Source organism: Antrostomus carolinensis, unplaced genomic scaffold (assembly GCF_000700745.2).
Source record: "Antrostomus carolinensis isolate BGI_N321 unplaced genomic scaffold, ASM70074v2 scaffold16825, whole genome shotgun sequence".
Lineage (NCBI taxonomy): Eukaryota > Metazoa > Chordata > Aves > Caprimulgiformes > Caprimulgidae > Antrostomus > Antrostomus carolinensis.
The window spans coordinates 16,547-32,079 of NW_010314432.1; the positions used below are offsets into that span (position 1 = coordinate 16,547).

The following is a 15,533-nucleotide window of genomic DNA, read 5'->3' on the forward strand; positions in this document are numbered from 1 at the left end:
GCTATCTGCTCTTAGAATGAAACTCAAGTATTAAATGTGCATAACTATTCTGAGCTTCACGTGGAAATATATTAAAATTGTTGTTATAAGGGAGCAGCAGGGGGTTTGGGTGTTGTTAAGATAAATCTGCTATATAATGTTGTGTTTAAGTGAATGCTCACTTGTGTTCCTGCCTGATGATAGCAGCAACTCTGTCAAGTTCCTTCTAAGAACTTCTAATGAAATATCAGTGATAATTACTAGCTGCTTTTTCTCAAGGCCTGCTATTCTGGGGCAAGGAGAGAGGAGAGGGATGACCTGCTCTAACAACCCTGTAATTTACTGCTGCAAGAGTAGTGTAACTCTTGGTTTAAGGAATTCACCTTCCCTGTCTGAACATAACCGTGTTCCTAGTTTTGATGAAGAAAAATTCTGACTCATTGTATTTAATTTCTCTTGCTGCTGAGTTCATTTTGATTTTAATTGGAAAAAAAGAAAATTCCAGTAATACTGTACCACAGTTAATGGTATCTCAGCACTTGGCTGCAGGAGTGGGTGATGTCATTGAGCTTCCCTGGTGGGGAGGTAGCTGCTGGTGGAAATTTGGCATTGGTGTTTTTTGTTGGGGGTTGTTTGGGTTTTTTTTTTTAATGTTTTTCTCTTCCCAGCACACTTCTTAGCTCTTTGTGAGCCCATGGACAATATTTACCACTTCTACAACGTTTGGTATTAATAAAATGCTGACCCACCTGATTTTGTGATGTTCAAATTGTGGAGATGTAAATACTTTAAAGTTACCTGGTGTGACATAGGCTTGGGGTTCCTGGGGCTAATGTATTCTGTGGCATCTCCAGTATGCCTAAATGAAACAGTGCTAAGAGAGTCCACTTTTGTTTTATTAACTCTGTCTTAAGTGTTGGCTTATATTCAAAATTGTTTTGCTTTTCTGGTATTTTGCTTTTCAGGCAAACTTTGAAGGGTGAGCAGGAGGTACCAGACTCGATGAGTTTCCATCGAAATGTCGGAAAAGTCAGGCCAGAGTACAAAAGCAAAGGATGGAAAAACAAAGTATGCAACACTCAGTCTGTTTAATACTTACAAGGGAAAGTCACTGGAAACTCAGAAAACCACAGGTGAGTAAACTGACTTTAGTTTTGCATTCTGTTTCATCGTTGATTACAGTAGTACTAATTAAGGGTGAAAAGTATATGAACACTTAACGACAGCAAGATTTTTTTTAACTGCTTGATACAACAGTTAAGTGCAAGAATTCTGGAAAACAATCTTGGTTACAGTTTCTGGTTAGCTGTAAACAAGAGCCTGAGTTCAGGGAGACAGCATTTGCAGTTTAGTAGGAAGTAGAATATAGGTAAACAAAACCTGTTTTATAGCTGCAATCTTCATTTGTTATCAGCATATGATGTGCCATTCCCCAGCTGTGCTTTTTACTATATTTCAGAAACCATTTGTGGTACTGGAGGTGTTTTATTTACAAGAAGACAATGCTTGCTTTCAGATTAGGTGCTTTGTCTGTTTTGCAGACACTGCATGAAACTGATATTGATGTTTTAAGTAAGACCACTGTGAGCCTGCTTTTTCATGATTGATTGGATTGAGAACCACGAGGGAATGACACTCTGAAGGCTTTGAATTTGATTTGACATACTTGCTTAAATTGAGGGGTGAAAGAGGGGAAGTTTGTTCAAACTTTGTTAAAGTTTGCCACAATATTATTTTTAAAAATTGAAACTTAGATATTTGTAATGATACAACATACCTAGGGGTAGGATCTTGTACTGGCTCACTTGAGTTGATTAGTTGGTAGGTTGAATGTCCCATGTAGTGCATTGGCTTCATATTGCTTTTTCCTACTTGTGCTCTGAAGTAAATGCAATTTGTAGGAATGTTTTTGCCAGAGCAGCATCTGCCAACTGAAACTGTCAGCAAAAAAGAAATGGGCTAGACCCATGTGGGTATTCCTGGACTCATCAAGGTGCATTAAAGTCCAAAAGGAGCAAGAGAATGATGCTTGACAACATGTTAAAGGATATTAAGACATCACCATTGTATTTTAAATGGCTCCTCTAGCTTTCTGTCACCGAGCATTGTGTATAAGGGTGGGGCTGTATATCCTCTTTAATCTCTGGAATAGGCTAACCGTGGTGAGTTATTACTCAAAAAGTACTCAGGTTCTCCCAAACCAAGTATTTCCAATCCTCTTTTTAAAAATTAAATTACACAGAATTTTGAATTTCTAATTCTTATGCTCTTAATTTTTTTCTGGGTTTCTTGCAAAACGTTTTTATTGATTTATGTAGCTTTGCATGAACACTACCTGCTCAACAGCATTGTTAACTTGTGTTTTCTGCTTTGGCATGCAGTTGCTGCACGCCATGGATTACAGAGTCTTGGCAAAGTTGCTATTTCAAGGAGGATGCCTCCCCCAGCTAACCTCCCCAGCCTCAAAGCAGAGAACAAAGGCAATGACCCTAATGTGAACATTGTGCCTAAAGACGGCACGGGTTGGGCTTCAAAACAAGAACAGCACGAAGAAGAAAAGTAAGTGACCAATATCATCTGGGTTGTATTGCTGTGCCATTTCTCTCAATTTTTCCCAAAACTAGGGGTGGACAGGGCCTGGGAACAAATTGTCTAGACTTGACTGTCCTCAAGGTAGCTACTAGAGAGGAAATAGCACCACTATTAATTTTTATGAGGAAGAATCTTGCTATTAGGGGGATAGTTTAAAAAAACAAAACACACCTACATCACCACCACAACAACAACAACAAAAAAACAACCAAAAACCCCATACAAGTTGAAAGCAGTATGGGTGTAAATTTCACATGAGGGAATGAGTTAAATTCCATGTGAGGGGATGAGTGTTTCCTTTAGCTGCCTGATGTGGCTGCCTTTGTGTAAGTTTTGATGGTTACTTAAAAGTAATACTATAGCATAGTTTTTGTAAGATCAGTGTAATCACCTTAAAATTCTCTGGAGACTCTCAGAGGAAGCTTTAGGTACACAGCAGCTAAATTAATAACTTGCAAGTTTGTGAGAGGGCAAAGATCTGTTCAATTTAGTGCGATTGTGCTGATGTATGGCAAAGAAAGCTCAAAAATTCTTCATTTGTATACATTTGTTTTAGTATCTACTGTTTTCCTAATGGTTTTTAATATCTGCCCTTTAATTTGTTTGGTTAGTGTGCCATAAATTCTACAAACTTACAAAAATTTTCTATCTTAAGCTTTACACTGTTGTTTCACACTCCTCCATTATGTGATTTAAACAAAAGAGAAGTGATGGTGATGTTGATGCAGTGCTGTATACTCTGTATAATATAATTTCCCATGCTCAGTACAGTTTGATCTGCTAAGTTTGTTCACACTTGTACAGGAGGTCAGCTAAAGCAAATAGAGAATAAAACTTTTCAGTATCTAATTAGAAAATATTTTAAAGCAAATTTTTTGCCATATAAGCTTAAAATTAGGATATGATTTTCACCACAAAAGTAGAAGTGAGTTTGAAGCGTTTATTTTTTGACATATAAATTGTTCGCAAACACACTTGAAGACAGAGGCACTGATTGTATGTCAGTAGCATTTGTGAAAGCAGAAGATGATTAAAGGTTTTCTTCCTCTTCTTGCTCTCTCTTTATTTCTCCTTCTATACTTTCCTACATTTAAATGACAATTTTTGATGTCTCTGAAAAGCTGTTAGACTTCAGGAGTACAGTGGTGTGTTCAGCTTTTTATTGTAAGCTTAGGAAACTACAAATTTGCAATTTTCTCCTCAGTATTTTGCACGGTACTTGAACAACATCATCATCCTGCACTTCAAGGTCACTTACACTTTGTCTGGTTAAATCTGTGTTGAGCCAGTAGCTTGTTGGACTACACCACAGTTTATCTGCATCTCTGTCTGCCTTCCCATAGCCTGCTGCACATGTTAGAAGTCTATTCAAGTAGTTGTTGCCTTTAAAAATAAATAAGTAGCTGTCCCCTATCTGCAACCAGAAGGTGTTTGTCTTTGTGTTTTCATATGCATTATTCTGATAAAGGCCTCAAAGACCACATACAAGTAAAACTAGTGGGGGAGAGGGTTTCATTCCCAGGAATGGGTATATATGCCCAGACCACAAGGAAATTCTCCTGAATTCACACCAGCTAATGTGTTTGCTCAAGTCTTCAGTCCATTTTTTAACTACTGCTGTGTTTCTCCAACATTTCTCCAATATGCTTAAATGCTGCAGTTTGCATGTGAATTGTTTTGGTATTCCTCTCACGAGTGTTGTGGATAAAGATAACATCTTGATATCAGCTATAGATTTAGATTAATTCTTTTTCTCTTGTATCACTGCACTGGAATCCACAAGTGAGTTGTTCCCTGTGATGACGAATTTTGATTTCTGCTGCTTTCCCAAATTGTCACTCTTTCTATGGGTATTACCTCCGTCCCTTTTCCCTGGATGGTGCAGCCTGTTGTTTATTGATTTGATTAATTCAAGTAGCACAAAGCTGAGTTCTTGCCCTTATCAAATGATACACCAATAAGATGATGTTTGGATGACTCAAAATTCTAAATGGGCTTGGCTTTGAAACGGAGTAGAACTGAGAGAAATAAACTCTTTTAACTTGTCTTGTTCCTTGTTTCGATTGTCTGTGACAATGAACAGCCACATAAGTCCCAGCTTCCCAAAGTCTGTTAGAAAAATGTGCAACTGTAAGAAAATAGAACTTAAGTGGTAACTGAAGAGATGAGGGTTTTTTTTTAATTCCCATAATGTGTGGAAACAAATAAAATTGCATTCAGTTATCCTTGTGAAAAGCCAGTGTGTTTTCTTCCCCCCAGCAGTGATTTTTTCTTTGTTTGTTTTGTTTTGTTTACTTCTACATAATTCCTGAGATTACTTCCTAGTGCTTTGGTCTGATTGCTGCAAAACCCAAATGGAACTGACTTCTCAGTGGCAGTCTTCAGACATTTCAAATTAGTTTGGGATCTATTTAAAGCATTTACAATTGTTATTGTAAGTTAACTGACCTGATATTGCACTAGTTAATCTCTTTACTGGTGTAATACAGTGATTCTGGACTACTGGATTTGCCCCATAATTCCTGTTTTATCAAAAATGAGTACTACTGAGCTGAAGGTCTTGTCTTGTAGACACTAATGCTTTGGAGTCTTAAGTTACCTGAATATACATATTTCAGAAATAGCGATTCTTGCAAGAAGGAAAACAACATCACTGAATCCATAGACTAGAAAGATCTGCAAGAACATGCCTGTTTTTTATATTGGACAAAATGAGGGCTTATATCTTCCTCTTCAATATTAAGATGGTGAAATTGAGACTTTGTTCTTAATAGACTTAAACTTTTGGGCTCAAATTCATAGTATCCATAATTTTTTTTATTATGTCTTTAGCTTTCTTTATTGGTTCCTTTTACTTTGCAATTTCTGACATATTCTTTCTGTCAGTTCATGGTGGTCTTTAAGTGCTTTCCTCTCAACTCCTGAGGCCAGAGAACATTATTCCAAATTATTCCCTTCCACGGTTGTAAATTGACTGGTTTTTGAGTGTCCAATACACTACTTCCAAAGTTATAATTTTTTTCATGCCTGACTGCATTTTCTGCCCAGCCATTTTCATTCATTCCTCTCCAGTTTGGGAAGTCTGCTCTTGAAAGAATTAGCCAACTTATTCAATATTTAACAACTCCTTTTATATAAGGAAATGCTTTTTCTGCAGAAGAGTAGTTTAGTTCTTCAGCTGCATAGATACCTCATTTAATTGACTTGTTTGTGGTGGTAATCCTGACAATCTTACTCTGCTCTCACCCTCTTGTTTTCACAAGTGCTTTTCCTCTAATTCCAGACAGCCAGACGTGCCGCAGACACAGCCAAAACCTGCTGTTCCTGCTCCTCCAGAAGCACCTCCTGTTGCCAAATCATGGGCCAACACCAAACCAGGCGGACAAGATGGTAAGTGATGTCCAAGGTGGAAGGGTTCTTGACTGGCCTAGTGGGCTGTGAAGGCTGCCATGAGAGACCCCCAGACTGTTTGAGTCTTGACCAGGACAGTTGGGACTATGAATGCTCTGGAAGCAACTTTTTTGGCCAGAAGGTGAGCCAGTCCCCTGTCACTCAGCTGAGCTCCAGCCTGATTTAGCAGCAGGTCCAACTGCCTTTTGAAGGGTTGGCATAGCTGCCTTTTTTGGATTGACAGGGAAATGGCAGTGACAGCATAAGAGCTTGAACATGGCTATGGTGAGGAGGGGAAGTCTCAGTCAGTAGTTACAATGGATACACTTTTGGCATGGGAAGGAGAATCATAAATAGTGGTCATTCTAGTCAGGATTTTTGGACCGTTTTATGCAATACGTGTGTAGTCCTGCTTGTATTTAAATGTCTGCGACAACAATACTGTTCCCTTTCTTTCATAGATTCCTTGGTTATTTTGTTTTCAAAGTGACAGCATTCAAGTAGGGTTGGGTTTTTTTCTGGGAAACACATTAGAGGTGTGTTTTGGGGGTTTTTTTTAAACATAATTGTATGAAAGGATGGAGAACTATTTCCATTAGCGTGAATCTTAGCTTCAGTGTTTTCATTACAGATGTAAGATCAGAGCAAAATCTTTAGCAGATTTTTTAAAATTGCGTGTAGAGTAAGAGATTACTTAAAATTCCTGTGTCTCCAGTATGAAAAATAACCTATGACATGTTTTCTTCCTCAAATTTGAGCCTTGCAAGCTTTCTGTGGCTATTAAATAGCATTTTGACTTCAGGAGCTCTCTTCTGGATTAGGTATCTTAGAATAGTAGAGTCTGAATTGCATGGAGTTAACTTCTAAGCCATTATTTGGAGTTTGTTAATGCATCGCATATCTAATGACTTTGCTTTTTTTCCCCAATAAATATTAGAAGTGACGATTCTAGATTCTCCACTTCTTATTCTCCTCTCTAATATTCAGTGTTTCCTTTTTTGTCAAATACAGAAAGTCTCCTCCTTTAAGCTTTTGCAGGAGTTTTGTATTTAAAAAAAAGGAATTAACACAGATGCATAGTGATCTGCGTACCAGTCTTTCTACATAAGCTGATAAGATCATCTCTATGACACAGGAAATAGTGATTTGGCTCAGTGGCTTCAAAATGCATTTAGCTAATTATTTTGTAGTTACCATGGCAGCTTGTGTGCCAAGCCCAGATGGTGCCCTCATTTCATTCAATTAGTGCGGTAGTGGGTTTGCTGTTTCAAGAGGAAAGGCAGAATGGGAATTGGCATCAGCTGCGTGCTGTCCTCCTCATTTTGAGACTCGGGATACACCTGTTGTGCTCATGCTTTCCTGATCTGCAGTTGGGTGGTGGAACTTGTCATCTTTCCAGATACCTTGTACGCATTCCAGCAGTCATCAGCCAGCTGCCTCATCCTCTTGTAAGACTTCGGTTGAGTGAGGCAAGACTAAATCCTTCTCTGATGCTGTTGGTGGCCATGTAGAAAGGAAAGACTTCTAAAATGTAATGGCAGCATGTATTTTTTAGCTCATGCATTGACTAAGAGTTGGGGTTAATTGCTACCATAACATCTTTGAATCCTTTAACTTCTGAGCTGTTGACTGAAAGTTTGGCTATTTCAGGTTGATAGCTTAAGCACTGTCAGGCTGATCACTGAAGATGCTGTTACTTTGCAATTAAAACATTGTAGCTGTCACTGTGTAGAATTGAGCAGGAAACATTTTTCAGGATTCATAAAACTCACAAAAGTTGCATGCCACAGGACCTCTGAAGAGGCTCCCTTGCCTGGCAGGCCATATGCTTAGTGTGACTGTGCTTTTCAGTCCCCTTAAGCAAGTTGTTGGATGTAGCTGCTTGGGAATGTCAAGAGTCCAATGTCCATTAACAAAAAAAGTTACCATCATCTGGAGTAGGTGACATTGGAATGAAGATTGAAAGATTTCAATGCAATTTGTAGATACAGGGATAAATAATGGTATTTGCTGTCATGCCTTTACAAAGGAAGTACAAAGGGTAAGGAGTTTATCCTGTGCTTGACTCTTAAATCTTTAAGAAAAAAAAATAAATCAAGATCCCTGCATTTTATTGTTGTGAAGAATTCTTTCATGGATTGAAGACAAGCTTTTCTAGCTGTTAGCTAAAAAAAAAATAAAATTGAGGTGTTTTGGACAGCATGTGTTCAGATCTCTTCTTGTGAGTTTGCCCTGTAGTCTGTAGCATAATACGATGTCTCTTAGAGTAACCAATAGGAAAGATGGTGTGGAAATAGATGTGGAATAGAAATTGTCCCTCAGTGACTGGGGTACTAGAATGCTGTTGACCTAATAGGTCAATATCCATTGTGTGTATGGGGGGAAATTGATTCACAGTAGATGCTGACAAACCCACTAAAGAGGAAGGTGATCTGTATATTTGGTTTCCCTACCATGTTCAACAGTATTCTTAAATTCCAGTCCAGAGTTACGATGTCAAGAGTTTTAGAAATCAAAGAATGCTACAGTTCAGTTCCTTTTCTTGTAATGTAAAAGCTGTAGCCTTTTAAAGTCCTGAAGAATTGTTATTAGAACAGTAATTAATCTTAAGGGCTTTTGCTGTAACATCGCTGCCCATTCTTGGGTTGACTATAGTTGTAGAATAAAATGAGGGAAATCTTTGTCTGGAAGGAGGGGTAAGAAAAAAGAAAGTGTTAGCAGAGCTGAGGAACTTCAGGTACTCTCCGTGTTAAGTCTTGTCCCGTTGTCCCTTATTGCTCTCTGCTGGCTCTGGATTTTTCTCAGCCCCAACAGGCGTGACAGTTGGCCTGGTAAATCCAGCAACTTTATCAAATGTGAATGTTTTACAAGGATTGCTCTTTGCTTAGGTGACTTATGTTACTAGTAAATTGATAGGGCTTTCATGTTGACTTTTTAAGGATGATCAAGCTTTTATCACTTTCTGAGCTGTTTTGACTACAGAAAGTTGTGACTCTCAATATCTTGCTGTGTAGGTCCAGCTCTTCCAGTAAACAGTTATTTCCAGCAAGAGTTTCCCAGTCTGCCGGCAGCTGGGGATCAGGAAAAATCAGGCAAAGAGAAAGATGCACCTGAAGAGCTCCATGGATCAGGACCCAACTTGAGACCACAAAGTAAGTATATACTACAAATTTTAGTGAAATTGTGTGGGTTTGTGTGGAATTTATTACAAGATTACTTGTGCCCTGTATGAAATAAATTGATGAATTGGTTGTTTTAATCAATGCACTCCTACACTGAAGAAACAGACTATTGGGGCTTTCTTCTGCTTTAATGTGTGTGTCAAATATTTAATCCTATCCTGCAGTTCACTTTCCATTTTCCCAACCTAATCCATACTCCACTTGTGCTCTGAGGAACATTTGTTATTTGCACAATACTGGAATTTTCTTTCAGATGCCAGATATCACAACAACTAAAATATATATATTTAAAGAAATCTGATATTAACTAATTTATATAAATCATCATTAACGTTGTCCTTAGATGGTTAGTAATCATAAGAGAGTAGACTAAAAAATCCTGAGTAGGAAGTGTAACCTACAGGATACCAAAAGAAAACTGTGATTTGAAAGGCTGAGGCATCTTTAGCTCATGGCTGAGGTGCTCTGAGTAGCTGGATCTGTTGCAGCTGTGGGGGATTAGTGAAAAGAACCATAACTGTGCTGTTTTTACACATCTCAGTGCAGAAATGTGTATTGCTTCTCCAGATCCTTTTAATGAGGAGTCATTTGAGATTGTGCCTGTTGCCAGTGAAAACCAGGATTCCTTTCTTCCTCAAAAATGTGGTTTTGATGAGATTTGATGGGCTAGGGGTTATTTCCTGCACTGCAGGTGACACTGTCTTCTGTCAGTGCTAGACAAGGTGTGCACTGCTGTTCGAGGGCTTGGGCTCTCAGGGAACCTTGACTCCTTTCTGTGTTACAGGCCTTGGTTTGCCTTTACTTGTTCCACTCGGGTCCTGCAGACCAAGGCCTTGTGCTTGTTCAGGTCCTCACTTGATTTTGATTTAAATAAGTTTTCAAGAAATTTGAGACATGTCCAACACCAAATCAGGAGTAGCTACATATGTCTGTCCCAGCCTCCTCAGGCAGTTATAGTTTTGATCAGTACTGTATGTGCTATATTAAGCCTTTCTTTCAGGTCTGACAGCAGAAAGCTAAATGAACTTGGCGAGTAGTGCCCCTTTAGCAGCTGTGCTCCCTGGCAAAGATAAGTAGAAGTAGCATAATGAGTATCTAGGAGCATAGTTACCACTGTTTAAAGGTTTGTGCCCTTAAAAGAGCATTATTTACAGTGTGGGTCTGTGAATTGTGGTTGGTCCCCGTGCATCTGAGCAGCACTGCTAAGTTTGCTCCTTTTTTTTTTTTTGTCCTAACCCATGCTTTCTAGGTAGAAACTCCTAAAAGAATGGACTGCCTGGCAGAAGTGATAGGTCATAAAAATCCTTTACTTTCCTTGCACTTTCTTAGACATGAATACCCAGAAGTACAGCCCTCAGCACTTCTATTCCACAGTTACCAGATAGAGATACAAACCAGACTCTGAATACCTGTCTTCACTTTGAATATAATGTACAGATATGTCATTTTGAGCTGCTCAGGAGTTTCGTGGTAGCCCTTTGCTGCTTAAGAAGCTTGATCTGTCCCTTGGTATCATCTCACACTGAGTCAACAGTAGCCCACTTACCACAGCTGAAGCTGTTTTCTCTCCTGTACTATTATCAGCATCCTTCCTAAATTGCATTGTGTTTTGGAAGGTAGAGTAGGACAACAAGAGCAGTCTATAAATTTAACTCTTACCATTCAGGAGTCATAGCTGCATGTAGAGCTGAAGAGGATTAGAAAAGGACCCCTATTTTCTCAAGTGGCCATTGCTTGTTTCAGTAGCAAATATGAACATCTGCACAGATCACTGTGTCACTGAAAAATGAGTAGGAAGAAAGTGTTTTTCATCATGCCTTTCTGTAAATCTGTAATATAAAGTCTGTTCTTGTTTTTTCTTGTACTGATTCTGTCCATGCAGATGCTACTAGCTGGAGAGATGGCGGTAATAAGAACAACTCTTCCGGTCCTCCAACTGATCAAGAAGCTAAGGCTCTTGGGCAGGAAGATGGTAATGCTACACCAGCAGAACAAAATGATGCCCAGAAGGCAGCAGAGAAGAGGGATCTGCGATTACCACAAATCCCTCAGCCCAAGCTGAATGGTCAGCCACAACCACCTATCTCATCTCAGTACAGGGCAATGATGCCACCTTATGTAAGTGATGGTTACATGAAAAGTTTTTCAGCAGCAAGGTCTGATGATTGGCTAGTGTGATTTCCTTATGCCCCTTTCTCCTCCCTCCATAGAACACTTAGCAGCTCTGCTAGAGGGATGGGATCACAACCAGCTCCTCAAAGGATGTGGCTACCTGTTGCTGCTCCTGCTACACTGAGTTTCAACTTGTCAAGAGTTGATTAACATTTGTAATCACTCTGTCTTGGTGTCTTGATTTCACACACTTGCCATTAGATAGAAAACTGCCTTGAGTGAAGTCTTGCTTTACTTCATTATGATTCCTTTGATGATCTCAGTATGCCTAATGCAACAGTATTTTTTAACAAATGTATCCTTTTTTTTCTTTAAACCTTCCTTAGATGTTTAATCAATATCCTAGAATGGCATATCCTCCTTCCATGCAAGGTCCAACAAGGTTCCCCAATTCTGAGCCTAGCAGGTAAGAAACCTTATGGGTATGAGCTATGTGACTAAAAAAAAAATTTAAAAAGTTTAAAAATTGCACTGAGTATTTTGGTTGTAATTATATGCTGCATAAGAACTGCCACTGGTTAGTCTCTCAAGTTTGGCTTCTGCAGAGCAATGCCATGGAGTAGTTTGTGTGTTTGGCAACTCAACTGCAAAACCTGAGAGAATTCTGCACAGGTTTTTACACTGGGAAGAGCAGGAATTACTTGAGGACACCTTTGAAACTTCAGCCAGTATTTTGCCTGTAAAAGGACTCTTCCATTGTTATAGTGAAAGCAGTTAGTTCCTGGTTCTCAACTCTGCTGCTCTCCAATTAAAGTAGAACTGTAATGCATTATACAACTAGTTTTCTTCCTTTCTGTACATATCTCAATAGTTGGATGGCTGTGCACATGCATGAGGAAATAGGGGATGCTGTAAGCAGTAGGGTGCAAACTTCAAGAGGTGATCTGTGTCTGGGATCAGGAAGAGGACAGAAAAGCTGAGAGGGATGACTGGGAGTACTTGAGTATAAGAATAGGGAGAAGGTACAAAACCTTTGAGAGTCGGAAAGCATGAAAAGTATAAAGAAATATCTCTGAGGTGGATAACCTGGTGATAAGAAGGATGCCAAGATATATACAGTGTGTCATTTGAAAGCCTCAAGGCATGTGGTTTTCTACTGTCAGCTGATTCTTGGCTTGTTTGTGAGGTGTGCAAGCAAGGCTATAGCATCTAATCTCTCTCTTCTGTAAAGAACCATCTGGTGGTGTATCAGGAATTATCTGAATAGTTGCACATGTGGATGATAGTTCACATTTATACTGTATTTGAGAGAACAGTACCATATACTTCCAACTTGTTATTCAGGTTGACCTTTTATCTAGTCATTTTGCTGGATAAATAGTGACAGTGGCCTTTGTTTCTCTTTTTTCAGAGGGCCCAGGGGAAGAGGACCGCCTTCATGGTGTTCAGAACCTATTGAGCGCCCGTCCATTCTTAGTGCTAGTGAACTGAAAGAACTTGATAAATTTGATAATCTAGATGCTGAGGCTGATGAAGGCTGGGCAGGTGAGAACATGGGGTTAATGGTTTCTATTATTTCTACATGGAATCTTTTGGAACAATTATTTGAATATTTGCTTCTGTATCAGGTGCTCAGAGTGAAGTGGATTACACTGAGCAGTTGAACTTCAGTGATGATGATGAGCAAGGAAGCAGTCAAAAAGAGAAGGAAAGTGGGTGAGTTGGTGTTGCCAGTTGAGTGTGAATGACACTTAACTAGCTTAGCTTTTGGGAAGGTTGAATGAAATGACTGTGAGTACTCATTCCAGTAACATTTATTCCAGTAATTTAAGACCATATTAAATTGCATAATTGCCTGCAAACTTCAGTCAGCTGGTCATGAAATAGAAATGATCCTTGCTGAGAGGAAATTTCCCTCTTGATAAGAAACATTGAGGATAGAAGGTAAATCACCAAATACCTGTGTGGAGTTCAGCTTCCATTTTTCTTATTTCTTTGCACATAGTGATGAACAAACACCATCAAAAGATTCCCAGAGTCCTGATGGCCAGAAGGAAGCAGAAGAACAGACAAGTGCTAAGTCTGCCACCCAGGTTTCCACAGCAACAACTAAAGGGTCTTATGGCAAAAGCTCTCAGCTTGATCAGGTTTGTGTGTTGTTCTCTTCAGCTCTTCTGGCAACAGCCTCGTCGGGAGAGGTCTGACTCAGGTGTCTTTCCAAACTGTCAGGTCAATTAAGGTTATGAACATGAGTGAAAGCATTAGCTACTGCTTATCTGAGCTGTGTAACTGATCAGGTGCTGCTTAGTCAACTTAGCTGCTTCTGGTCACAAAATAAAAATAGCATGTCTTTACCTAGTGTGTTCTAATCCTCAGTTGTGAGGGGGTGAGAACTCTTGTGTCAGTTAACTGACAGGCTTTAACTCAATACTTTTGTCCATCCTTGTAACAGTGAATGAAGCCCTTCTGGTGTCCATCACGTTTTATAGTGGCACAGTAAATAGTGCTCACTTGGCCCACACATTATTCCTGGGCGTGTGGTTTTGGGTTGTTTTTTTTCTATCATGACTCGCTGTCTTCATATTATTGCAACTTAGCAATAATGTGTCAGCTCACTTCTGACATCTCAGGCAGGTGTATGTTATACAGACCACAGAGACTTCATGAGCTCAGCCAGTTTGATTTTTGGTTTATACCCTAGTAGAGGAAGATTGGCAGCCACCTCAGCTCATGCCTGCTTCAGCTCTATTTTTACAATTTTTTTTCCCAGGAAAAGCTACTGTTGGCTTTATCTGAAAATTTCCCAGAAATATTTTCTCTTGACACCAGTAATAATGAAGATGAGGGGTCCTGAGTTGGTTTTATTTGCACTTCCTCTTAAAAGATCATGTAATCTTTTGGGCTTTGATGCTACATTGAGTATGAGGAAAAACAGTGCAGTAACATAAATATGAAATTAGGATGTGTGAATTTTTAAATTAATTCCTTAGCTCTCAGTACATAAAGTGGAAATGTTCTTGCCCTTGTTCTGCATGCAAATTTGTATCACAAGCAGGCAGTTCACTAGGTGTAGTATCTTAATACAGCAGAAAACAGTAAATCTAAAATTTGTCAGCTTGACTGTTGTTTGACCCTGGTACTGTGTTTGATCCAATAGGATCGAGGTCCAGCACAGCCTTCTATACATGAAAGAGGTGGTCCTGCTCTTCATCCAAAATCTATTCTGCCACCGGTAAGAAAGATTAAAACTGTCCTTATTTCACTGAGTTAAATTCTTTAACGCTGTGGTGAAGGAGGGATTTAGACTAAGGAAAGTAAAAGTATGCTTCACATAGGAATAAGACTTTTCTTTAACAAGTAAAATTATAATAGTGCTTGGGGCCAGTAAGAAAGGGACCCCAACACAGCTGTGCTGCTGACTGTGTAAAGCAGCACCATCATCTTGTAAGTGACATATGAAGTACATGAGAACTTCAAGAACTTGCAGTTACTTGGCCCCATTTGGGAGCTAGAGAGAACAGGGACATGGGAGCAGTGCTGGAGGGCTGGCTGCTGAGGTAGACAGGGAGTTCAAGTCCCAAATAAATGTGTACATAGTAGCTTCTTAGCAATTTTCAACAGTCCTTATGAAAATTTCTGTTATCCTCAGCTACCTTGAATTTTTTAGGATCCTTGGGGGACTTTTGTCTGAGATCTGCCTGTAGTTTCTGTGATTTAGAGCAGCCTGTAAACAAATCTAAGAGATGTTTGTCATCTTTGCTGTTGTTTTGCCTTGGTAATGGGAGGAGTGACATAAGCCCAACTGAACCTTTACCTCTGCTTTCTGAGCTGAAGTTGCATGAGTCTTGCTTTTTCCTCCAAGTCTTGCTTTTTAAAGATGCCATGCAAATACATGTGTCAACAAATAGTTAAAATGTAATATTTCATCTGGCTGTTGATATAATACATGTTCAATTTGACTTAACTGATCTTAATATTGCAGCACCCTCCTCCCCCTGATCGCCAGGTAGGACCTGGAAGGCAGGGACCTTTTCCCCCTAAACCAGTACCAGATGAAGATGAAATTTGGAAACAGAGGAGAAGACAACAGTCAGAGATATCCGCTGCAGTCGAGCGAGCCCGTAAGCGGCGAGAAGAGGAAGAAAGAAGAATGGAAGAGCAGCGAAAAGCAGCTTGTGCTGAAAAGCTCAAACGGTTAAATGAGAAATTTGGCTGTGTGACAAAACCCTCCCGGGAAGACCCTCTGAAAGAGCGAGAGAGGGAGAGGGAAAGGGAGCG

At 39.5% G+C, this 15,533-nt stretch overlaps 1 protein-coding gene across 1 annotated transcript in view; it reads left to right on the forward strand.

Annotated features, from left to right (window-relative positions):
- Window positions 1–997: 997 nt before the first annotated feature.
- Window positions 998–15,533, forward strand: part of PRRC2C (proline rich coiled-coil 2C) — a 54,749-nt gene continuing 40,213 nt past the window's right edge. Inside the window, exons 1-11 of the mRNA XM_010167653.1 lie at window positions 998–1,112; window positions 2,361–2,538; window positions 5,855–5,961; window positions 8,982–9,113; window positions 11,026–11,261; window positions 11,642–11,721; window positions 12,667–12,800; window positions 12,884–12,971; window positions 13,261–13,402; window positions 14,413–14,487; window positions 15,238–15,533. The exon at window positions 15,238–15,533 is cut by the window's right edge and continues 329 nt beyond it. Coding sequence (XP_010165955.1) covers window positions 998–1,112; window positions 2,361–2,538; window positions 5,855–5,961; window positions 8,982–9,113; window positions 11,026–11,261; window positions 11,642–11,721; window positions 12,667–12,800; window positions 12,884–12,971; window positions 13,261–13,402; window positions 14,413–14,487; window positions 15,238–15,533 — 1,583 coding nt within the window. The remainder of the gene's footprint in view (window positions 1,113–2,360; window positions 2,539–5,854; window positions 5,962–8,981; window positions 9,114–11,025; window positions 11,262–11,641; window positions 11,722–12,666; window positions 12,801–12,883; window positions 12,972–13,260; window positions 13,403–14,412; window positions 14,488–15,237) is intronic.